The following is a 27,173-nucleotide window of genomic DNA, read 5'->3' as shown; positions in this document are numbered from 1 at the left end:
TGTTGCTCTGAAAAATCAAAACCAAGCGTTTGAACGACTAAAGCCACTTCATGGCCAAAACAAAAGCTTAGCGTATCAAACAAAATGTCACGAGGACAAGGAAATATATTCAAAAGAACTTTCCTAATCAGGGGAAAATGTCAGTAACAGGCAGCTTAATAATATACAAAGTTTTGAATTTGTTGAAGTTAAGATTAATTAACAATAAAATTAATAATCAAATCGTGTTAAGTTGGCATTATAGGCAAATAAATAAATAGTCTGTGAAAGTAAAATGCATATTAAACATATTAGATTTTCTTAGTAAAATAAATTATAAATGTGGTGCATTAATAACATAGCATGTGATAACGTTTGTTAATGTTTTGATGCTTGTCAATGTTTTAAATGGAGGCCTATTGTCTACAAAATCTAGTTTTATAATTGAGGGTCTGGTTGACAGTGTCTGGGTCTGAAAAGGTTGAAAACAGCTGTATTATGTTAGGTTAAAATACAGCTTGTCAGGTTATTTTGGTTTGTGATTTAATTTCTGCACAATTAATAGCCTAATGTGTGCGGAAATGTACACAAATGTGGTAACAAGAAAGGTTCCTACATTTAGTTCCTCCAGAACCTCGTTTCCAGCCGGTAGAAATAAATGCGACACATGACGCGGAAATGTGTACAATAGCGCAAAGTTGTGATATTTCTGTGATACACACACACACACACACACACACACAAACATTACTTTATGTACATTTGCCAACATTTATTGATAGGTTAACGAGGATTCATCGCTATTTCCCCTGCTGTTATAGCAATGTCTTTATAGTTAAGTCAGTTGTTGTGGTTAACATTCAGCATAGTTCGGGCTTTTAACTGGGTCATCGGGTTCAAATATGGACCCAAAACATAAAAAACTGCTCCGATCTCAACGGCTTTTTTTGGCCGAGGAGCTTTTAGTGGATGACATGATCATACAGTATTTATACCAGGAGGAGATATTAACGGAGAGTCATTTAGAAGAGATTGAGTCTGAGCCGTCTAATAGGAAAAAGACGTTAAAGCTGCTGGATATTCTGCCCACTCGCGGCTCGCGCGCCTTCTATCACTTCACACAGTCTTTAGAGAAAGATTTCCCCTGGATCAAAGACAAATTACTGCGACTGTGTGCGGAAGACACCGAGTCTGAGTCTCCTCCTCCGCCGTTCACAGGTGAGTCCTGCCTGTGTTTATGTAGCCTACTTGCGCTATATCGTTTGAGCTAAATCTCACAGAACAACAATGACAGTAAATAAATACATAAAATACATAAAATTGAAATAAATACCGCGCGTGTGTATACACAGGTTCATCCTACACCGGCGGGAACCAAATGTCCCAAGACATTGAGGACATGTCTTCTCATCACAGCGTATACACTGTAATTAATTAATTCTAGCCTATTGTAACAATTTTAAATAGAATATTTAAAATGTAATGTAATGTAATTTATATGTATATAGCCTACAGTACCATACCAAAAGTTTGGAAAAATTACTATTTTTAATGTTTTTGTAAGAAGTCTCTTATGCTCATCAAGCCTGCATTTACTCGATCAAAAATAAAGAAAAAAACAGTAATATTGTGAAATTTTATAATTTAAATAATGTTTTGGTATTTCAATATATTTTAAAATATAGTTAAAATATTTTTTGTGACAAAGCTGAATTTTCAGAATCATTACTCCAGGCTTCAGTCACATGATCCTTCAGATATCCTTCTAACATGGGTTGATACTCAGCTATTATCAGTGTTGGAAAGAGTTGTGCTGCTTAATATAATATATATATATAATTATTTTATTTTTTTTCAGGATTCGTTGATGAATAAAAAGTTAAAAAGAACAGCATATATGTCAAATAGAAATATTTTCTAACAATACTCTACTATCACTTATTATCAATTTAACATGTCCTCGCTGAAAAAAAGTATTAATTTCTTTAAAAAAAGAAAAAGAAAATACTGACTCTAAACTTTTGAACTGTGTATATTGTTACAAAATATTTCTATTTTAAATAAATGCTGTTTTGTTTCCTGTTTTTATTTATTTATTTTACTTTTTATTCATCAAAGAATCCTGAAAATCCTGAATATTAATAATATTTCATAATATTAGTGGATTTTATTTTCTGTATTTTTGATCAAATAAATGCAGGCTTGAAAAGCATAAGAGACACAAAATCTCATCTCAGCACTTTTGCTGAGATGAGCAACACTACGCACACTACGCTATTTTTAATTTTGTCATTTCATCTGAATATCAACATATATGAGATTTAGTCAGTCCAGTCCAGTTTTGAGGTTAATTGATCTCATTTTATGTCTCTGGAAAATAGTGACATTGTATTATGTTGAATATCAAAGTTTTTTTCTGTTTATTTGTTCATGAGGGATTTGTCAACTAAATTGTCAAAATCAATTTTAGTTTAGTATTTTACATTAATCACACTTTAAAAAAATATATAAATGTTAATAAGAATCATATCTAACGTATTTGACATTCCGTAAAAGTATAATCTTACCCCATAGTTTGTGCTATAACATCTAAATTACCAAATGTTTCTATTACTTCTAGGGGTGTAACGATACCCTAATTTCACGATTCAATGCGTATCACGATACTGAACTCACGATACGATATTATTGCGATACTCCAAGACATATAATAAAAGGTTAAGAAAAAATTTACTGTTGATTAAATGCTAAATTTGATATTGTGGGTGTAAATGAATAGGCTTGGACAGTGGTGACACCAGAATAAATATATTCATGATTCTGAACCTGAAAATACAGAATTATTTTAGATGAATATGCTTGCACTCTGTCACTGGCTTGATATATTTAAAATAATGTAGGCCACTTTTTACTGGTAACATAAGACTTATAACATAAGCAGTATCAGGACCCACTAATATTTCCCCATTATAATACATTATATTCAACATAATATATTGTAGTTTAATGTAGTACTGACTCTGAAAACACCTAAAAGTTTTATTTTGGGTGAACTAATCACGATACATATTGTTGCATTTTTGTATTGCGACAAGATATAGCCTATTGTTACACCCCTAATTATTTCCTATAATGGCATATTGGCTGATGCATCATCATGTTGTATAGTTTGTAATATAATTATATGGTTTATTATAGTTATAGCTATTTTACTAATATGCAACATAAAACATATAATAAAAATCTATTAATAATTAAATATGTAAAAATAATATATATATATATACATGCATTCTATAACATTATTCTACGCCATTTTAGATTGATGTATCTATCTGTTCCCTCACACTCCCTCACTGTTTCACCTTATTTCACTCTCTGCCTCATAATGAACCAATCATCCTTTAATTGAGATGAGGTTATGAAAGAGGTCAAGCCAGTGTATCTGTCCAGAGGGTTAAATAAAATATGGTTTAATCGCCCTTATCTAATCATTCCTAACCCCAAACCCCATTACCAATTCTAACAGAGAACCTATAACAAATGCATTTAAAGCATAGCAAATTTCCTTATGATTTAAAAGCCAATGTGTTTGCATATAGCCTACATTCTGTGAAATGCATTATTTACATCCACACCATTGTTTCAGCTGCACAGATGTTTAAGGAAACAAAAGTTCTCACTGTGCACTGTATATATTTCAGCTGCTGTTTTGCTGAAAGACAGCTTATTATGTGCCTTCTGTTGTTTTCCCACGAGAGAACAGAACACCCACTAACAACCCCACGTTCACGCTCCGCATCTCCCATTTTTAGTCATACAGTCAAACTAAATCCCAGAACACCTCTGAAAACCCCCCAACCCCTTCCCTTCTAGAAAAACAAGACGAAAAAGAAAAACAGAGGGAGAGCGAGGTATAAAAAAGAAAAAAAGAGCTGAAGTTGTGTTTTGAGTCAGGCCAGATTGGTGCGCTGCCTGGTTTTCCATGAAAGCTGCATTAATTCCTGGCACTAGCGCTGCGGCCCAGCACTCTCGCTGAGCATCCTCCTTTCTAGGAAAAATATAATCAAAGCCGTTTGTTGGCTGCTCTCCCTCTCTCTCTCTCCGTCTGCAGTTGCTGAGCTGAAGATTTTATTGACTTACTGTGGTTCAGATGGTAATATATTGGGGGATGGGGTCGGGGAGGGAGAAAGCATAAAAGAAACAGGGGAAAAAAGAAGAAGCGTGCTTGCAGATTTCTAGGAAGTCGAGGACAAGCGCAAAAATTCTTCACACTTAAGTACTCGCTTTAATTTAAAGATCTTCTTAGCTTAATATGATTGACTGTCAGAGGCCGTTCAGGGACACAAACAATTGTGGCGCTTTGTTTTTCCTTCCCCACTTTTATGTTCGTCCGCTGCTCAAATTATTATTATTCATGTCGCTATGAATTTGGATCTTAACAGCAATGATGTCATTCGGTTGGCATGGGAACGTGTTTTTCATTCAACTTCCATCGTTGTGACGGGCGCTGAATCTGCAGTGTCACGAACACATTAATAAAGGAGACGCGTGCACAATCCTTATCATCTTATTACCTACTTTTGAATGGAAATCAGTCAAGTGGGGACATGATATCCTCATTTGTCAGGTCCATTTGCACACCTGCGGGTCATGCGCATTTGCATGTTTATTTATGAGATGCTCGCTTTAAGGAAAACTATGCAAATTGCACCTTAAGCCTTCACTTACGGGTTCTGGGAATCGTCGTACCTGAAGCTGTAAGGTTCTGAATTTGAAGTTGTTTACGAGGTCGAAATGTTCTGTGGCGGGCCTTTAGACAAATTTACCCCAACTGACTTCCATTATGGCTTCATTTAGCGTGTTCAGATTTCCCTGTGACTGCTAGTTATAGAGTTATTGTGGAAGTTTTCCTGTCCAAACTGGCTTGTATGAGACCTTGATCATGAGGAGGTGATGAAAACCAAGCAGACTTTGATTATATGAACAGGTCATCATTTTTTAGAAGTCCGTTAATGGTGAAAGCATTTAAGCAAGTTAATCAATAATAGCATGCAAGATACCCCAGTTGCATTCCTAGTAACAATCGCATTAGTGTCGACTAAGCCGGACTTCTCCTCGTCCGACACTTTTAATAATTTGCTTTTTGAAACAAGCCAACACAGTGCTGTTCACTTGTTTTTGTTGGACCGTCACATCGATTCTCCTCCTCTGCTCCCTCCACCCATTTTCAGGAACATTGGCTTGCGGAGAGTCTTCCTGTCAGAATGTGGAAGCGGCTGGATCGCTAGGCCGTTCCAGCTGGCCTCTACACTCGGATGTGCACAGCCAGTTTAGCCACACAAGAGCGCCGTCCATGTGCCCAAAGGCAAGGCTTAGGCTACAGATGGGGTCTATAAAAGACAATTAATAGTTCTTAGATTTATGGTCCGCCATTAGAACATTTCCAGCCACTTCATAACACGAAACCATCTGTCTCGAATTGAAGAGCAAATCTTTTACAGTTCGACAACAGAGAGATTTTGTGTCTGTCTTTGTTTATATGGAGCTGGATTAATGACTTGGAACTGATTGTGTCAGTCATCTGAAGAATAACCAACCACAATATGTACTTTTGTGCTGGCACAGTCACTTCGGATTTGTAATTTCCTCACCACAAAATATTATACAGTTTATTTTTTGCAGCATTTTTATTGTCAAAAAGAAATATAACATTTATTTATAAACTTTTCTTTTCTTCAATCTTTTCTTAAAAAGTGAAATAACTTTTAACTTACAAATTGCAAACGTCTTTTACAGGTTTACAGAAGAAAATCTTTATTCTTTGTGGAAGGGATACTAAACACTAATGCTATATTAAAAATTATTATAATAAATAAAAAAAATTATTGTTAAACGTTAATGTATAAAACATTATACAAACACACACACACACATATATATATATATATATACATACATATATATACACTGTAAAAAAATCCCGTAGTTTTTACGGAAAAAAACTGGCAGCTGGGGTTACCAGAACAATTCCGTAAAATATACAACAAAACAGTAATTGCTTTTACCGAATAACATGTACATTTTACAGTTTAAACCAGCATATAACACACTGGAGTTCTGTTATATTTACTGGTTTAAACTGTAAAATGTAAGTGCTATTCTGAACAACATGTCAATTTTACAGTATAAACCAGTAAATATAACAGTAAATTTCAGTAATATGATATAATGTTAATTTACCGTCCTATTGAAGTATTAATATCTGTTTTGTACACTGATAACCACCAATCACAGCAGTGATGAGAGTCACATGATCAATCAAAGCTCAACATAAGCAGTTCTTCCACAAGAATGTTAATACTAATATATATAGAAGCTGCTCAGTGTCATTCACACAAACATTAAACACCATCATGGTAACACATGAAATTTTAAAAATGCAATAAACATTAATTTAACAACATTAAATGTAACATAAACCCCTAATGTACATAACAGATTAGAAAAAAAACGAAGAAAACTATGAAGAAACAAACATAGTTATTTCAACAAAAATACATCAAATGTGAAGTGTCACAGGGAATTGTGGGAATGTCAATTTACGGTTTTTCACTGTAAATTATACAATGAGTTGTTTTTTCACTTTCAAAAACTGTAAATTTAACGGTATGTTACAGTAAAATTACATTAAATGTACCGTTAGATCTATCACAGTTATTTACCGTATATAGTACGGAAACTTTCTGTTAACCAATTAACAGTTTTTCACTGTAGCATTTTTACAGTCTTTTACCGTTAAAATTACGATCATTTTTTACAGTGTATACTTAACTACATTGTCACATGAACTAAGAATTAACAATCATTTACGGCATTTATTCATATTTTAGTTCATGTTTATTTTAACATTTACTACATTATTAAAATCAAAAGTTATATTTGTTAACATTACTTAATGCACTGTGAACTAACATGAACAAACAATTAACAGCTGGATTTATAACATTAACAAACATAAATACAGGAACAAATGTATTGCTCAGTTAGTTCATGTTATTTAATAGATTAATGTTAACAAATGAGACCTTATTGTAAAGTGTTACCATACGTATATATATATATATATATCATGCTATTAATGCTAATTAAAAACATAATTGTTATTTTTATGAATGGTTTGTTAATTGTATTAATTTTTAATATCTCAAAAACAATATTATAAATAATATAAAATATAATTTAAATTATATAAATATCAATGCTTTATATATATATATATATGTATGTATATATATATATATATATATATATATATATATATGTGTGTGTATGTGTATATATATATATGTGTGTATGTGTATATATATATGTGTATGTATATATGTGTGTGTGTGTATATATATATATATATATAGATAGATATAGATAGATAGATAGATAGATAGATAGATAGATAGATAGATAGATAGATAGATAGATAGATAGATGTGTGTGTGTGTGTGTGTGTGTGTGTGTGTGTGTGTGTGTGTGTGTGTGTGTGTGTGTGTGTGTGTGTGTGTGTGTGTGTGTGTGTGTGTGTGTGTGTGTGTGTGTTTTTAATTAGCATTAATAGCTCTGGTCTGATAGTTGTTCAGTGTTTAGTATCAATTCAAGTGTTAATTCCATTCGTCCTCTTTGCGTGTACACATAAGCCACATATTTTTGACCGGAAATTTTCATTGGAAAGAGGTGTAATCTTATCTTTCAGTCTGCAATTTTTTCAGTTTAGAGCACATTCAGTTATCTAACGGTAATTCCTTCCTGGAGAAGCAGAATTGCGGTCATAAGTAAAGGAATGTTGTGGAATAAAAACCCTGATAAAAAGTGGAATGTACTAAAATCACATTTATGAAATAGATAGATCATAGAAGAAGCCAATCACATCAAACTTACTCATATCACATCAATCACAACAAACTCAGATATTAAAATAGTGAGTAATTTACATTGTTAAGACACAATGTTTTTGTTAACATGCCATGTTTGTCCTGTGATGTCTGAGATGTACAGGACCTGTAGTGAGGCTGCATTTACATTACATGGCTCAAGTGACCCAATTCCAATTTTTTCATCCCATGTGGCATAGGCCTCATTCATATGTCGAAATAAATCTGATATTAATTGGATATGTGCATTTGCGTCTGCCATGTAAGCGGACAGATTAGATATTCCCCTGTTAATGCGAGTCGTACCGTTAAAAAAGCGACCGGGCGAATCACGTCAACTCAGGTGGACCACGATTACATGACTCTTTTCATTGCGCAGGCTCCCCTCTCTCCTCTCCTCCTTAATGCATTTACTGACCTTTAAAGATGGTGCGGAAAGCAAAAGCTTGTATTATCCTTCGTCTTTGCCTATTTTTACTTCCTTTTTGGCCTATGCTTTTCTGGTCAGTACGTCTACCTTTGTTTTTTTGCCAAGTGTATAGTGTAAATGCAGATATCAGATATGGGTTACTTTTAAAAGATGTAAGCTGGTCATCAAAAAAATCAGATAAAGTCAACAAATCGGAATTGGGAATCAAGACCTGCAGTGTAAATGCAGCGTATATGTCCTCAGTGAACCCTCCTGAAACTGGAACAATACTGTCACATTGTGATGGTATCCTGCTGGTTTATATTAGGTTAGATGTTAAATAATTATTATATAAACCAAAAATTGGTTTATATTGTATACTTATTTAGGCTATAAGCTCTATTTTTTAACATCAGATAAACAAGCCTTGTCCTGTGACGTCAAGCTTGTTGAAACGCAGGTTTTTTTTGTGAGATTTCCTGGAATTTTCCGGAGATATGGCACAGCTTGCTGTTCCCTAGATGCCATGTGTGGGTGGTTCACTATCACCCTGCCCAAAATGAACTAATTTACTTTTCCTAGAGAGAGAAATAGAATTTGAATTTTAACAAAACTTTATTTTACCTTTCTTAAAAGGTCAACAATAAAATGACAAAAAAAAAACTATTTAAAAATACAAACATTATGCAAGTTTCTCTGAAAAAGACAACTGTTCACCCATAATAGTACATAATTTTCCATCAAAACCCTCTATATTATCCATAAAACTATAATATTTATATTCTAAAAATAATCTAGCTCTGACAATGCCTTTAAAAAACACAAGAGCATCAATATAATTGTTATTTTCAATTTTCTTTGTTCGTGTTGCATAAATTGCCATTTTAGCTTGACCCAATAGAAAATTCAAAATTTTACATTTCTTGTTTTTCCCAAATTTCACTCCTAAAATAAAACAAACATCTGAAAACAACTCTTTAATAGAATCAAACAATTCTTTAAAAAATCCAGTAAAGGAATTAATCGTTCACATCTGAGGAAACAATGAAAAAAAATTGTTTCTCTACAATTACAAAAAGGACATTTATCAATAACTTCAGAATTCAAAATGGACACAAAAGCGTTAACAGCGATAATCTCCATTGAATATTTCCAACCCCTTTGGTCAATGGTGGCTTATAAATTACTAAATATTTTCTCCAAGGTGTATCTATCCTATTTTGAAGTTTTTCTTTATTCAATATTTTAATACAAAGTATAAACACTTTTTCCTCCAATAGAATTAAAAACCAAGATAACACCTAAGTCCTCTTCATCAATTTCGGTCTTACACCCATGCTCGGAAAAAAATCAGCAGCGATCAGGTGTTTCACAACCTTTCGTCCAATTCTTTAGCCGCAATTTTTCTTCTTCTATTAATGAATCTCGAAAACTTTGTAGGATCTGTCCAACTTTCCGACCCGAATGAACACCAAGTCCTCTCGCCACAGCATCCACATTGTCCAATTCTGAGCCTGCTAATAATGCTAGATGTTTTACTGTAACAACTTTAGCTTTGATGAAAGGCATCATCCATGCCTGGGGTCTTGACCCATAAAAAATTGGTTCTTCTAATAGCCAATATAAAGAAGATTTTTGTGTGAAAAGTTTTCTGCATTCTAGAATGTCCCAAGCTTTAAAAACACTTAAATAAAAAGGAAGAATTCCTCTCACATTTAAAACATTGCTGTCCAAAAGAAAAACAGTTTGTTTCAATCCTAAATTTCCAACTTGCTTTAGAATACGCCCAGTTAATACTCGCCATGATGTTTCTAGGTTACCATATAAAAACTTTTGCACAAATTGTATTCTAAAAGCAGCGTTTCTACTGGCTAAATGTATCAAACTTTGACCTCCAAACTCTTTTGAAAGATATAAAACACTCTGTGGTAGTGCATTTTTCCCCAGAAGAAATCAACCATCTTTCATTAATAAACCAATTGGAGGTTCTAAAATTGCTAATTTATGTCATAATGCAGAAGATATCAAATTATTGACAATTAATATTCTACCTCTTTAAGACATATGTGGACGAAGCCATCTCCATTTTTTATCTTCCTTCTACCATTTTTAAAATCCCCTCCCAATTTTTCTTTTCCATACAATTATTTCCTAAATAAACAGCTAAATACTTAAAACCTCCATTCCAACTTAGACCACCTGGTAATTGGGGCTTTTCTTCCCTCCAATCTCCTACTAATAAACCAGAACTCTTCTCCCAGTTGACTTTAGCAGATGATATATTACCAATATCATGTGCTATTGAGGTTATTTTATTTATACCATCTTGATTTTTAAAGGGATACTCCACTTTAAAATGAAAATTCTGTCATCATATACCCACCCTCATGTTGTTTCAAACCTGTATGAATTTCTTTCTTCTGCTGAACAGAAAGGAAGATATTTAGAAGAATGTCAGTAACCAGGCAGTTTTTGGTACCATTGACTTCCATAGTATATTTTTTTTCCTACTATGGAAGTCAATGGTACCAGAAACTGTCTGGTTACTGACATTCTTCTAAATATCTTCCTTTCTGTTCAGCAGAAGAAAGAAATTCATACAGGTTTGAAACAACATGAGGGTGAGTATATGATGACAGAATTTTCATTTTAAAGTGGAGTATCCCTTTAAGGTTTAAAAACCACAACATCATCTGCATGAGCTATACACAGGTGCAAACTCATCTGCAATTTTAAGCCCAATTAAATCATTGCGAAATCTGTTCAATAAAGCTTCGATAGCTAATGTATACAACATACCCGATAATGAGCAACCTTGTCTTATCCCCCTTTTCACCTTAAAATAGGCACTTAAGCCACCATTGACCTTTAATACATGTTTAATACTCCATAAAGAATATTAACCATATTCAGAAAACCTGAAGAAAAATTAAAAGCCTCCATTGTGCTCCATAAATATTTGTGCTCCACACAATCGAAAGCCTTCTCTTGATCCATCGAAAACAATACAAATTTAAAACCAAACAAATTAGAAGTATGGAGTAAATCGCTTATAAAAGACATGTTATCAAATATTTATCTACCTAGAATACAATAGGACTGATCATTGTGCATCACATACTCCATTGCCGCCTTTAACCTATTTGCCAAAGCTTTAGAGAGAGCCTTGTAATCAGCACATAACAGAGCAACAGGTCTCCAGTTAGCTATAAATCCCCTTTTTTTGGTAGCAACGTCAAAACTGCTCTTCTGCTGCTCACTGGGAGCTGCTCTTTGGCAAAGCTCTCATAAAGACTGCTAACATATCTGAACCCATTATGCTCCAAAAAGTTGTATAGAACTCAATGGAGATTCCATCGATTCCTGGAGCTTTACAATTGGCCATACTCATCACTGCTGAGTACAGTTCAGGCAATAACAATGGTTGCTCAAGTTTAGTATTTATTTCAGCTGGTACTTTCAGAAGACCTTAAAAAAACTTCTGTGCAATATTAAGATCTTTTTGATACTCAGAGGCATATAGATTTGAATAAAAATCAACAGCTCCCTTACAAATTTTTGAGGGTTCTCTCAAATCCATTCCCATTATCGTCCTGTAAGGAATTCATTAATCTGCTTAGGCCATTCTTTTGTTAGACACACACACACACACACACACACACACACACACACACACACACACACACACACACACACACACACACACACACACACACACACACACACACACACACACACACACACACACACACACACACACACAAAAAAAAATGGTGCATCCATCTCATTCAAATTCTGAAAGCGAGATCTCACTAATGCTCCTTTCCCTTTGATTTCCAGCAGATCTGTTCAAACATCTTTTTTCTTTTTAACAGATTGAAAATGACTTTGATCTTGAGTGGAGTTGTTACATTTTTGGAGGTAGGCCGAAGGGTACGCGTGCTACACACAGCCTACGACGTAGCTATTCGTGAGTTTGACGCAGAATTTTAAATTGGGCTTTAATCTCATGCTGCCGGGTGAGCTGTTCAAACCTCATTCCCTCCTTCACTCGCTCCGCCACACTTGTGCATGCAGAGAAAGAGAGAGAGAGAGAGACAGAGAGACATTGAGAGACACTCACACACACATACTCGCTCACATCTATGTGTTTTTATTGCCTTCAAAAAAGCCAAAACATATTCCTAATCCTTCAAATTTACAGCATCCTCTCACTGGGATGTTTAATTAATTTTGTAAACACTTGCAGCTGTTAAACATGCACTCACGGACACTTTTTAAAACTAAAGCGTGATGGATAGGCTATATTGTACATTTACACTTGTCTCCATAAGCTCTCTTCAGCCTAAAGATGCTGTAACTGTCCCCTCAGATCAAGGCTTCTTTACATTCTTAAAGTGTACAATCTGTTCCCTCCAGCAGCCTGGAGTTAAGCGTCCACATGTACACACGGAAATTGCAGCTGGAATGCTCCATCCTATAAAAAAGAAGCAATTCTCAGAAAAGTTAAGCATTTCGCCGAAACCCAGGCAATGTTCTTTACAGAGCACCCTTTCTTTCTTTCTTTCTTTCTTTCTTTCTTTCTTTCTTTCTTTCTTTCTTTCTTTCTTTCTTTCTTTCTTTCTTTCTTTCTTTCTTTCTTTCTTTCTTTCTTTCTTTCTTTCTTTCTTTCTTTCTTTCTTTCTTTCACAATAATTTATTCATTTTACCTTAATATTACTTATTCATTTTTCATTTTCCTTATTCATTTTGATTGCCATTGTTCTTTTTTCTTTTGTTTTAATCAACTTTAATTTTGTGCCATACATTTTCCATTATTATGCTATAACATGAGTGACTGAATTTTAAATTGTGTTTTACACTTTTAAAATCATGTTTAGTGTGAGTTACAGAGGCTGACACTCAATTGCACACATAAACAAAATGTGACCACGATTTACGGTCAAATGAGTCTTATGAGTCAGATCTTTTATTGAAACCGTTAAAAAGGAATTATCTAATTTAATCTGTTTTAGTGGATTATGAATCAACATCTGATTCACTTACTGAACTGCATGTTATTTTATATTTTCTGTGATTTCTGTCTGTCAAAATAAAGCATGTTTTGTGTACTTGAAGTTCGTGAAAGTAAAATCAGTATCATTCCTAATTTACTACTCATTGTATGTGTGCTTCATTTTTTATTCATCTTTATATTTTTGTATTACTTTTATTATATTTATTGTCTATATTTTAGAATATATTGACAAAAAATTAATGGTAATATATAAAAATATTAACATTTTAAGACATTTTAATAAAAAACATTAAAGCGCACACACACACACACACACACTGATCGCTGTTTTGACAGATTATTGTTTTTTTACATTTTCTTCTTTGGCTGTCTCATTGTTTCCTTCTTTTCTTTTCTATACCCCCATGTGCCATTAATCAGATAAAGTATTGCCACAGACATTTTATGGATCGTATCTCCCCCCCCCCCCCCCCCGTCCCCATGCACTCCCTGCATGAAATCCTCTTTGTGGTGTTTACCGCTGATTGTCGGGGCACCTCAACACACTACTCTTCTTTGTCTCTGGGGTCTAGAAGCTTTAAAACCGTGAAGAACTTCCACAAAGTGTCCAAATCCATGACAGAATTACTACACTTGGATATATGCCCTGGAAGTGTATCTTTTCTCCTCTGTTTAAAGCTGAAGTGTGCCATTTCTGCACCTATTAGTGTCACAAAGTGGAATTGCAAAAATAATGACTGTTTTCATACATGTTTGGCGAACAATCTTTAGATTTTTCTGAGAAGTAAACAAAGCAAACACAAATTATAGAAGAAAATGATGAAATGTCCATCGCAGGAGTGTTAGATTCCACTCAGAACAGAAGATACTAAAGATGTGGATGTCCTGCCCTAGATATAGAAAGTTGTTATTCTCATGGCCCGGTGTGGCCACTCCTGTCTCTTGACGGCAGAAATCAATGGATGTCCTTGATTTTGTGAAGAATTTGTGAAGCTCAAAACAAACTCTCAAAACGACCTTTGCTCCATTCATCCCCACTGCTCAAATAAAACACATCTCTATTCTCTTCGCACGAAAACAATGACGTGTCTTTATTGCGCATGGGCGGAAAGAAAAGATTGGATGTTGATGTCGCCACCTTGAAATTGATTTTGATGGGTTAAACATGTTTTCCTAGTCATTCTCTTCTAATATAATTCAAATGATGTTTACGTTTTCAATAGGCCTATTTCTAAGGCTTTTTCTGTTTGTAAATCGGTTTTGGCTTACTGATGCTTCATAAATATGAGACTAATGGCTGCTGGATTATTGTCATTGTCATATTTTATTCAGCAGTATGAACCTTTTCAGTCAGGGTCATGGTACAGTTTCAAATAAATTATTCAAATAAATACGCTCACATCATATGAGAGATGCTGTTTTCTCATCCATCCGCCGCCAGGGTTTCTGAGGTCAAAATTACACATGCAAAAAGTAACTGGTCTTGACTAAGAAAAAAGTTTATATAATAATATATTATTGATAGTGATATTTTTAAATTACAATGTCGTGTTAATAATAATAATTTATTATTGTTGTAAAAAACATTTATAATATTTAAGAAATATACCCCAGCATGATTGTTCATTCCAAAAAAAAAAAAAAAAAAAAAATGTGTGTGTGTGCATATATATATATATATATATATATATATATATATATATATATATATATATATTATATATATATATAAAAAATACACTTTATATTTATTAATTATACTTTTATTTAAAATGTTGAAAAAATATTTTTCAAATCTTTAACATGTTGTCAAATGAGCAACAGGTCATTAATTACACTTAAGTCTCAAACATACAGTATAAGTTTTAGACTAATTTGTCAGTCTTTTTCATTGATTCTTTAAAAAGAATCAGTTCAAAAGAGTCATTTGTTTGTGAATTGGATTACACTGGTCATGCTGTATGTCTGTATGTCAACCAGAAAGGACTATGCAAAAAGAGATGTCAAAGAACCATTAACAGAACCGAACGTCGCGAAAATCAGTCACTTACAAAAAAATAGAACCGGTTCTGAATGCAAAACAAACACCCTATTTCCCTTACAGTATTCGTTTTTTGTTGTTGTTGTTGCTGTAATTATGTCAATATATGCAGTGAGATTTGCTCGTGTAACACAGATCACGATGTGTGACTTACTGTATTTACTTACTGTGTGACTTACTGAAAATCATTGGTTGTTTCTTTGTTTTCAGTTCAGTGTGGTGTACCTGACCACATCCTTTCGACTGTTCCAACCATGCTGCATCTGAACCAACTGGCCGCTCGTCTGGGTTCGGAGTGGAAGTCTGTGGTGCTGGACCTGGGCCTGTCCTCTGCGGATCTGTACCGGTGCTGTGCTGACCACCCCTTCGCGGTTCAGAGTCAGGTGCTCGCGGGACTGGTGATGTGGACGCAGAGGGACGGAAGAGAAGCCACAGTGGGGCGGCTGCTCCAGAGCTTGCAGGCCGCAGACGTCCCGCCATCTGTCCTCCAACAGGTGTTTGTGTGATGTCATGGATCCTGCTTTTCTGGACTTCACCATGCTGCTCTTGAGCTGTGGAAAATACATGACAGACACTAAAGGAAGAGAGACAGACATTTATATTTTGTTAAGGAATATACTGAAAATCCATCATGCATCTAATAAGACAGTCTCTACAATTTTTTTTAAATTGATCATGTCATGTTTTTTTATATGCATGCCTATTAATATTAAAGTTATCACCTTTTAAAATTATGCTTCCAAAATGGCACAGAAATTACCCACTTCACCCCAAAAATCCTTCACACATTTTGCATTTTTCTTTATGGAAATATTGCCTTGCTACCTCAAATGGTAACCTAGAAGTCAACATTTTGCAGCAGTTGTACAATCATTTCAGTTGTTTATTCATGAGAAAAACACTGTTTTATGATGTTTTGGTGAACAGTGTGTCCTGTGCAGATAACATCTGTCCTTGATGAGGTAGGATGAGTTTATGCAACTTTATCCAATCTTTATTTGAAACTATTTACCAGCTGCTTGTTGATACATGTGATGTACTTTTCATTTCTCATTCAGAAACAGGTTGCTCTGCCCACTGCTTCCACCCAGTAATAACACTTTAAACTTTAACAATTTATGTTATGATAAGGGAACGATGAGGGAACAACTAAAGTAACCTTTTGATTTGATTTAACTTTATCGTCCTTAAAGGCGATTCTTTATGTAGACAGCAGTAAACATACGCATAGCAACACAACACACACAAAAATAACACACATTTATAATAAATAATTTAAAACCTAATTGCAGCAGTTATAAAGGAATTCTTATATCTATTTTATTTGCACAAGGGGAGTTTAAGTCTCCATCCTGAAGGAAGCAGTTGAAGTTCAGTACATCAGAAAGGACTAACTGGCCCTTCCTAGTCACCCTATCTTGCTGCACATTGTAAATATACTAATCAACTTCCTCCTATTCTTGACATTAAGATTGCCATACCAACAAATAATGGAAAAACTTAAGACAGATACAATAAAACATGTATAAAACATTTTCATAAAGGAAGCATCCATATTAAACGTTCGAAGTTTCCTTAGAAAATGCGAATTTTTGTTTATCATCAAATACTGTCCCTAAATATTTATACTGTTTGACCACTTCTACCTGATGTCCCTTTATGACAGAAAGCAACACAGGTACAGAGCTCTTCTTACGGAAACCAGTGGACATCTCTTTTGTTTTAGGAGCATTAATATTTAAAAATGAATCATCACGCCATTGAATAAAATGATCTACCACATGATTCAAACTCAGTGAGGAGAGACACAATCACAGTCATCTGCAAATTTAACAATGTGTCTCCCATTAAAAATACTCTGATAGTCATCAGTGTTTAAAGAAAACAAAAGAGGGGACAAAACACAACCCTGTGGGGTACCAGTTGAAGACAACAATGCATTAGACAACACGTCATTGACACGTACTCTTTGGGATCTATTAGTTAAAAAATCCACCAACCAACACACAATGTTTAAGTTTAAATGAAAATTATCATTCAGTTTCTTAGCCAAAATATGAGGCTGAACACAATTAAAAGCAGAGGAAAAATCAATAATAAAAAAAACTTTCATGATTTTTTGTGCCTTCCAAATGTCTTAAAATCATATTTAGAACCTTTAAAAAGGTTCAATAAAAATAAATAAAGATATATGTAAACTGGATGTAGAAAGAATAATGCTTGGTAATCATTTTATTACTAAAATATAGTAATATATGTGTAAAATATTGTATTTTTTTTTTTAGAAATAAACAATATATATTTAAAATTATGCTTCCAAAATGGCACAGAAATTACCCACTTCACCCATAAATACATTTTTGCATTGTTTTTTTATGCAAATATTGCCTTGCTTCTACCTCCAATGAAAACCTAGAAGTCAACATTTTGCAGCAGTTGTACAATAATTTCAGTTGTTTATTCACGAGAAAAACACTGTTTTATAATGTTATAATATAAACATTATATACATTATATATATATATATATATATATATATATATATATATATATATATATATATATATATATATATTTTTTTTTTTTTTTTTTTTTTAATGCAAAATAGATCTGTAGTTTATGTACACGGGTAACATTGACTTTTTATATCAGTATATATATAGTTTTTAAATCTATATTTCTTATTATAATTTTTATTATACCATGGTCTGTCTGAATACTCGATCCTGATTGGCTGGAACAGGGCTGCAGTACAGTGACACTCTTCTCAAGCCACACGTCCATTTTCTCATGCTGTGGAAAAAAAAAACATCGAAGCAAAGAGGACACCGACACCGACAGACAAGACAGAGCAGGTTACTTTTGATATAAAACTATATAAAGTCTCAGCTTTCAAATTCTGTCAATTTTATTATGAAATTCAAAAAATACATATTGTTTTGGCGCTCTTAAATGTGACGTAACAGATCGCTGTAGCGCCTCAGTTCAAGCCACATGAACTGATCATCTCTTCCTCATTATTACTAGCTAACAGTAAATAAACACGAATGAACATTAGAAGGTATCTTGAAAGATACAGTACAACTCACCGAAATGTATCATGTCTCATGTAATTGACCAATCAGTGTTTCAAAACCCCGGAAATAGGTCAATAAAACAGCTGGAGAACAATGTCACATAACATTACGTTAGTTTTACAAAGCCATTTGCTATAGCATGTTACTTAGCTAGAAAAATTAACTATAGACAGTATTTTGCTAAGTATATGCACTATTTATAATATTTTTTACTTGTCATTAAAAATATAACATTATTATAAAAAACACATTCTATTAATTTGAGTTGTTAATTTTAACCTTCAATAATAGCAGCTGACAGGGCTCCATGTATGTTTGCAGCATTAGTTGAGAGATTATTTTCCTTTTTAACATGTAGATACTGTAGCTGCCATTTATCCAAATGAATCGTTATTGAATCAAGATCGGAATCAAATCGAATTGTAATCGTGGAATTTGTTTCAAGGAGTAATACAACCAGTAGCCTACCAGTCATTGTACCATCCATGTAAACATTGTAACACATTGTCACAAAAAAAAAAAACTAAACTAAACTTTAATAAATGAAATGAACATAAGTGAAATTGTTTTGTTACCAAATGTTTTGACAATCACAATACATTTATTGTGATGCAAGTTTTTTTTTGTTTTTTACTTTATTTCTCACTCCAAGCTAAACTCAAAAGTTGGCACCCCTGTTGGAAGGTGTTCAGTTTAATGCACAGGTTCTATATTAATGCAGTGCTTTCATTGTATGATTGAAGCACATACACGCATACGTCACTCACACTGTTTTCATTGAAGCTCACATGTAATGGATGTAAGGCAGCAAGAGCTGTGTGTGTAAATCTCACTCCCCTGGCTGCAAGAGGCACGCTAGTGACTGATGCTAGAGGCTGTGCTATTAGCGTCATTGTTAGCGTGCCTGCCTCCCACGTTGGAGACCCCGGGTCGAGTAGGACCGGTTATATTTGGTGCCGTGACCCGGGTGGGAGTGAGGTTTTGAGGGTTGAGTGTAACGGATGTAGGCCAGTAAGAGCGTGTAAACGCTAGCGGCTGTGGTCTTTAGTGTCCTTGTTAGCATGCCCGTCTCCCACACTGGTTCGAATTCCGGGTCAAGTAGGACCGGTTACACATACACACACACAAGTCACTCGCGCTGTTTTCATCAAAGCACATACATACATCACTCAGAGATTGCACTACAAACACACAGAAACATTAAGGAGCACAGAAACTTATAAACACTGCCTCGTAGGGCTGCATGATTAATCGTTAAAAGATCTTGATCTCGATTCAAACACCCATGCAATCTCATTCCTAAATGACAACGATTCGGCTCTATCTATTTAACCTTTGACTAAATCACACCGGGACATTCAGATCTATCTTGGTGCTGCCACTGATCCAGAGAGAGCAGTTGTCATGTATAGGTAACGAAACAGCTTTACAAACAGTCTTTTCAACCCCACAGTATCGTTATTTCTGTGTTACAAATATTCATAGTATCACTGAAGTTCTAGGATAAAAGTTTTTTAGTTTGAAATATAAACACTGATGTCTACGGTAGCGATCAAAGTAACTTAGCAATTATTTGGCAATTAATGTGACTTACATCATTGAATCATTCATTCAAGAGATTTGTTCAAAAACACTGATTCATCCAGTAATGAAACAAGTGAAGTATTAATAAACGAGTCATTGAATAATTAATTCAAACCGATAAAAAAAAAAATCATTCAAATTAATTCAACATTTTAAATAGATGGCAACAATTAACATTTTGTCAGCATCTCTAGTAAATTATGTTATTTTGTTTAGATGTCTCTTGTGTGTTCAGAATCATGATCTCTATTTGAAACAAAAAAATTGTGATTCTTAATTTATCCAGAATCGTGCAGCTCTGCTCCCTCGTGAGTCGTCGCGACTTGCTGGTTTTGAAGTAATTAAACTCACAGCTTAGTTGTTAATAGAGAGAGGCTGAACAGATTAAGGTAATTCTCTCTCTCTCTCTCTCTCTCTCTCTCTCTCTCTCTCTCTCTCTCTCTCTCTCTCTCTCTCTCTCTCTATAATTAATTCAAATAAATTATATTATTCATTTATTCAAATAAATGTAATCATACACACTACTTTATCTGTGTGTCTGATTCAAAGTGGACAGAATGATAGATCTAACCAACCATAACTGATGAAAATAACTCATTTTTACCCTTTCCGGTCAAATATTGCGCTGCAAACATCAATAAAAGCTTTAAGTTGTCAATGCTGGCAAGTGATACAGTAAGTGAGATAATTCACGCAAACTGTGCATTAAACAATTTGAATGCATTGTGCTTGTGCTTGGATTAAAATCGTGGATTATCCCTTATTTAGGCTAATGCACAGCTAGCTGTGGATTATCCATTACATAGCATAGCATACTTGTTGTTATCATTTATTTTTCATCTTTTTAAAACACATTTTTAATAATTTCCACATATATTTTTATAGTGTAACAAATTAATTTCCAAAAAAATGAATGTAGTCAAGTCAAGTAATAACCTATGAGCTTGTAAAAACTGCATGCATAATAATTACACAAGAATTGGAAAAAATGTACACATTTGAACAATGCTATAGATGAAATATATAATTTGATTTAATAATATTTGAAATTCTGTTTTCAACAATCTAAGGCAACAACATCTGGTCTGATCTATTGTTTTTCTTTCCATCTGTCGCTTGCTGTTTTTATTAAGCCTAAGTGCTGTTTACTCAAAGCGTTATCAATATTTACAGATCAGGTGTTTGTAATATGACACAGGTCATTTCCTAATCTCTCACTTATTAATCAGAAAGTGTTTGTGTGTGTGCACGTAACAGTGCCATCGTAACAGAGCCATCATTCGTAAACATTTGCGCGAGTCGGTTTCTCTGCTGTTTATTACGCGCTCATCCGCTTCTCCTCTGGTTTGTTTTCTGCTTTGTCTCCCAGGTGTTACTGCCATGTTATCAGACTTTGGATGCTTTCCTAGAATCTGAGCGTGAAAGAGTTTACACTGATGTATAATTGACTTACCTAGTTAAATATAAATGGCCATCCCCAGCCCCATTGTCCCTGAGGTGATCCAATAATGTAATGTTTATGAAATCCCAGAAGACCTTTTGCGCTATTAAATTGATAACTGATCTTTTGTGATCAATGTTCATCTTCTTCTAATGAGGAACATCCATAAAGCACACTACATTCGTACCCATGTTGTGTTTTTTTTCTGTATAACTGACTTATTTTCACTGAGCGAGCACAAACAGAACTATCTGACGCGCGCACACGGACCCTCCGTCCTCTGAGTTCCCTAATTCCAGGGAAACGTTTGAAATTCAGCTTAGTGTACTTTTTTTGTTCTGGTGTTTCTCAGAAATGTGCTGGGTATTGTAATCGCAGCCTTCAGTTGGGACGGTTGAATTCATACCCATAAAATGATGTGTGTGCGGTCCAGTGGCTCAGAAAATTCACGTGTGGTGCCAAAAAAGTGCATCAGCGCCCGTAAAAGCATCTCCTCCACAAATAAGATGCCTCATGGGCTTACAGCATGTTTGGGCTAGATTTAAAAGTGGCTGAAGGCAAAGCGTTAAAGCAGCTCTTCAACAAACAATGTTTTGTACTTCAATGAATTATAGGGGTGGTCACCCGCCTCCTGAACTCTAGAGGAAATATAGGCTATACTTGAGGGTTGCTGTAAATGCCGTGGCGGGCTCCTTGGCTCAGGTTGCCATGGAGACTGGTTTTGGATGGTGTGGCATTCTATATCCTGTGTGCTCTTGATGGGTTGGTCTGCATATCTGCTTCTCTTTTGGTTTCAGTAAATAAATATCTGTACAGAAAGACTGAAAAAGAAATTGTGTTTTTCTGATGTTGTTCATTAGTTGTTATGACATTAAATATTTTTCTCATGCATTTATGTGAATAATGCTAGCAAGCTGTTGCATCGTGGTAATTAGCACAATGCTAATTTCTACTTGTCACTGGTGTTTTCTTTAAGATAGTGGCTCAAGATTGTAGCTACATGTAAGAAAATGGTGAATGTGCCATCACATGTCGCAGTTGTGATATACTGTCAGAATTGTGAGATATAAAGTCACTTTGTGAGATAGCCTAGTTGATATTATGAGAAACAAAGTTGCATTTGTGAGATATGAAGCCACAATTGTGAGATGTAAAGTCGCTTTGTGAGATACTGCAGTTGCAATTATGAGAAACAAACTCCTATCTGTGATATATTGTCAAAATTGTGAGATTAAAAGTCACAATTATGAGAAAAAAAGTTGTATTTTGGAAATATAAAGTCACACTTGTGAGATGTAAAGGCATTTTGAGATATGTCGTAAAATATTGCAATTACGAGAAACAAAGTCACAATTATGAGAAACAAAGTCACTTTGTGAAATATGCCGTAAAGTCACAATTACGAGAAACAAAGTTGCAATTACGAGAAAGAAACTCACTTTGTGAGGTATGCTGTAAAGTCGCAATTACGAGAAAGAAAGTCACTTTGTGAGATATGCTGTAAAGACGCAATTACGAGAAACAAACTCACAATTATGAGAAACAAAGTCACTTTGTGAAATATGCCGTAAAGTCACAATTACGAGAAACAAAGTTGCAATTACGAGAAAGAAACTCACTTTGTGCGGTATGCTGTAAAGTCGCAATTACGAGAAAGAAACTCACTTTGTGCGGTATGCTGTAAAGTCACAATTACGAGAAACAAAGTTGCAATTACGAGAAAGAAACTCACTTTGTGAGGTATGCTGTAAAGTCACAATTACAAGAAACAAACTCACTTTGTGAGGTATGCTGTAAAGACGCAATTACGAGAAACAAAGTCACTTTGTGAGATATGATGTAAAGTCTCAATTTCGAGAAACAAGGTCGCTATTGTGATAGTCACAATTGTGAAATATGAAGTCGATATTACTAGAAACAAAGTTGCATTTGCGAGATATAAAGTCACTTTGTGAGATTTACTGTGAAGTTGCAATTACAAGAAAAAAAGTTCAATTTTGTGCGGTATGCTGTAAAGTCGCAATTACGAGAAAGAAACTCACTTTGTGTGGTATGCTGTAAAGTCACAATTACGAGAAACAAAGTTGCAATTACGAGAAAGAAACTCACTTTGTGAGGTATGCTGTAAAGTCACAATTACAAGAAACAAACTCACTTTGTGAGGTATGCTGTAAAGACGCAATTACGAGAAACAAAGTCACTTTGTGAGATATGATGTAAAGTCTCAATTTCGAGAAACAAGGTCGCTATTGTGATAGTCACAATTGTGAAATATGAAGTTGATATTACTAGAAACAAAGTTACATTTGCGAGATATAAAGTCACTTTGTGAGATTTACTGTGAAGTTGCAATTACAAGAAAAAAAGTTCAATTTTGTGCGGTATGCTGTAAAGTCGCAATTACGAGAAAGAAACTCACTTTGTGTGGTATGCTGTAAAGTCACAATTACGAGAAACAAAGTTGCAATTACGAGAAAGAAACTCACTTTGTGAGGTATGCTGTAAAGTCACAATTACAAGAAACAAACTCACTTTGTGAGGTATGCTGTAAAGACGCAATTACGAGAAACAAAGTCACTTTGTGAGATATGATGTAAAGTCTCAATTTCGAGAAACTAGGTCGCTATTGTGATAGTCACAATTGTGAAATATGAAGTCGATATTACTAGAAACAAAGTTGCATTTGCGAGATATAAAGTCACTTTGTGAGATTTACTGTGAAGTTGCAATTACAAGAAAAAAAGTTCAATTTTTTAAATGTAATGTCACTTTGGGAGATAAAGTTGCAATTAAAAGAAACAAAGTCACAGTTGTGATATATAAAGTAACAGTTGTGTATATAAACTTTTGTCCAATCAAATACTCTTCAGAATGAGAACGCCCCTCCCCCTAATACCAATTGCCTCTGATTGGAAAGAAAGTAGCCAGTCATGGTTCACAGCTATGAAATAAACTAAAGGTTATTGGCTACCTAAAAAAGGAGCTTCCATATGCCTTACCCAAACATACTTTTTCAATAAACATTAATACATCAATTTTGACTTGTCTGAGCACTTCCCAGTGAAGGTGCCGGAGGTCAGAGTCAATTATTTGTACATAAATGTACAATAGTAAAAATTTTGGTGTCAGGAAGAACATTTAAACCTGTGCATCATTCATCTCTAGTCAAATGTGTACAGGAGACACTTTATCAGAACAAACCATCACAGCTCCACACCTTCAAATCCGGATACCTCTCTTATCATTTCCTGATCCTGTGTTTGTATGGCTTAATGGTTCTATTCATGAATAAAGCATAAAGATTAGTGATAAAGGTCACAGTCTCTCGTCTGTTGTCTGGATCACAGCCTATAGCATCCTCCGGTGACCTTCTGAAGAAGTCTAGCTTATCTCTTTGTATGGATTAACACTGTGTTCCCATAATATGAGAAAAGCATCAGACTCTCTTATCAGGATCAATGCAAAATGTTCAGTTTAGCTGTTTACTTTTCAGAAATGCCACTGTCTAACTTGTTTTAAGAGAATACTGGTTCCAATCACCTTGTAATTTTTTTCCTAGGTTTACCTGGAGAAATTATCTGAAGAAAGCTACCTGTTAGTATCCCTATGCATCTCATTAGAAGTTGATCATCTGGAGCAGGACTCTTCTGAAAGTAAGTGAAATTTGCTATCTCTGCTGGGATATCGTAACTTTTTAAGTCATGAAATAATGCGTAAAAAATGTTGCTACTCCAAAAATGTTGCTAGCTAAACCATATATAGGATACTGTGTCTGTGTCCAAAAGTCGTAAATAAGTCGTAAATACTTGACAAATGCATTCCCAACCACTATTGAACTTTAATACATAAAGTAATACATCCTTTCCATTCAACTTTTGGCCCTCAACAATAGAATAATAACAAACAAACAAAGTCAGCAGCTTATTGTAACGTATCTGAGTGAAACAGCTTCTCGAACAAGAAAAATTAAGTTTTAATGAAGAAAAAAAAATATTGTTCAAAAAGCCGGTTAACCGTTTAATTCACGCTAACTCTATTCTCTAACTCTATTACCACACATACTACAATTTTTAGTGTATTGGTTGTGATGCTAAATAGAGGTACTGTAAGTTTTAGAAGCACATTTTCTGGACATGCACCTTGGTAAGTACATGGTGGTATTAATATCTGATAGCACCACTGTATTTTTTTTTATGGACAGAACAACAGAAAGTACGTCAGTCAGTGCTAGGCTACTTTCTTTTCTAGCTGCCTGTGAGATCAGACTCAGCTTGTCCAACATTATGCTGCTCTATTACATCCTATAGCCTTAAAGCCAGACTAACAGCTGCAGTGAATGAATGCAGGAACAAAGAGTTGTGTCTGAGCTTTAGATTTAGCCTGGCATACCCCAGTCATCTGACTCTGTGCATTACCGTGGTAATGAGCTCACCCCTGCGTTCGGCAGTGTAGTGTTTCAGGCCACACAGTGTTTGCACACAGATGTCAGTTTCAATGAAATATAAAGCTCTGGTAAAGGGGGATTGTGTGTCTATGTGAGACTGTGTGGAGGCAATCTGATCAGAAGATGTAGGGATACAGTAGACGTTTGTATTTAGAAAATAGGAAAAAATGTGTTGCTCTTGTACCATATTGAGTCATGAGGGTCGTTTGGGTTTGTTGTAATCTATTTTGTGATTTGACTCACAAAAATGGATAATCCTTATCAGAGCCAAAACATGCTTTCAAAAGGAGCCATCACAAAGCAGGCATACACTGTATACTAAATAAAGTGATAAACAATCACTGGGATTTGAATGTACATGTGTTCATTGTGCAATCAGCTGTTATGCCCATGTGTGACATGTTAAACAAGGAAAATAATCCTCTTGAGATTTGTAAATAAGCCGAGAGCGCTGTAGGCATTGAGCCTAAAACACTACAGAGATGTTTCTCAGAAATGCTCATGAATAACATGCCTACAAAATGCATAATTTTGCATAGCATTGTGTCTACTGTAGTATAAGTAGCATTACTACATATGTGTAGTTTACATATAATTATCTACATATAACTACTATGTATTTAAAAAAAAAATATATATATATATATATTTTTATTCATACAAACATATACAGGGAATAAAATGATGACTATAGAAATAAAGCTAAAATGTCTGGTACAACCATTCAAATGTTGTCATAAAGAACAAAAAGCCGAATTGCAAGGCTAAAATTTTATTTAAAAAAGTGTATTTGATTATTTTGGCAAAATTATTATTCATTTTATTATATATTTTAAAGAGTAAGCAGTGAAGCAATCTGTTTCTAAATATTACAAATTTGTGGCATGTGCAAGTCAATTTGCTCTAATGTGACTATAAATCATGAAACAGGAAATTACATCAGCAAGAGCACCCCTGAAGACCCCTTATTAGGGTGTGTCGAGGTTAAGTCTTTATAATATCAGATAATATGTCATTTGTTGGGCAAGGGTATAGGTTGTCAAATATTATAATATCCTAGAAAACATCATAAACAACATCTACAAAAGTGTTATATATATTATAAAAGTTATTTTGTCACTATTCACACATATTCACACACTTATATTATATTTATTTTATTTTTATAGCAAATCCTGATTAAATTAATACTTTATATATATACACATATATATATATATATATATATATATATATATATATATATATATATA

The 27,173-nt window shown here is 34.3% G+C and overlaps 1 protein-coding gene across 1 annotated transcript; it reads left to right on the top strand.

Moving 5' to 3' along the window:
- Positions 1–639: 639 nt before the first annotated feature.
- Positions 640–17,459, top strand: cradd (CARD and death domain containing adaptor protein). The gene is made up of 2 exons (XM_081363091.1): positions 640–1,197; positions 15,585–17,459. Exons 1-2 carry the CDS (start codon positions 882–884, stop codon positions 15,878–15,880), a joined length of 612 nt encoding a protein of 203 aa, XP_081219217.1. The 5' UTR covers positions 640–881; the 3' UTR covers positions 15,881–17,459.
- Positions 17,460–27,173: the final 9,714 nt, after the last annotated feature.

This window comes from Scardinius erythrophthalmus (genome assembly GCF_964197995.2).
Source record: "Scardinius erythrophthalmus genome assembly, chromosome: 4".
In the NCBI taxonomy this organism is placed as follows: Eukaryota; Metazoa; Chordata; class Actinopteri; order Cypriniformes; family Leuciscidae; genus Scardinius; species Scardinius erythrophthalmus.
Note: the sequence above shows the minus strand (reverse complement) of the source record. Positions and strands in the feature narration are given on the sequence as shown.

Coding starts and splice junctions, on each gene's coding strand:
- cradd (XM_081363091.1), top strand. CDS start 882: ATGGACCCAAAACATAAAAAACTGCTCCGATCTCAACGGCTTTTTTTG. Junction 1,198..15,584: donor TCCTCCTCCGCCGTTCACAG/GTGAGTCCTGCC, acceptor CTTTGTTTTCAG/TTCAGTGTGGTGTACCTGAC.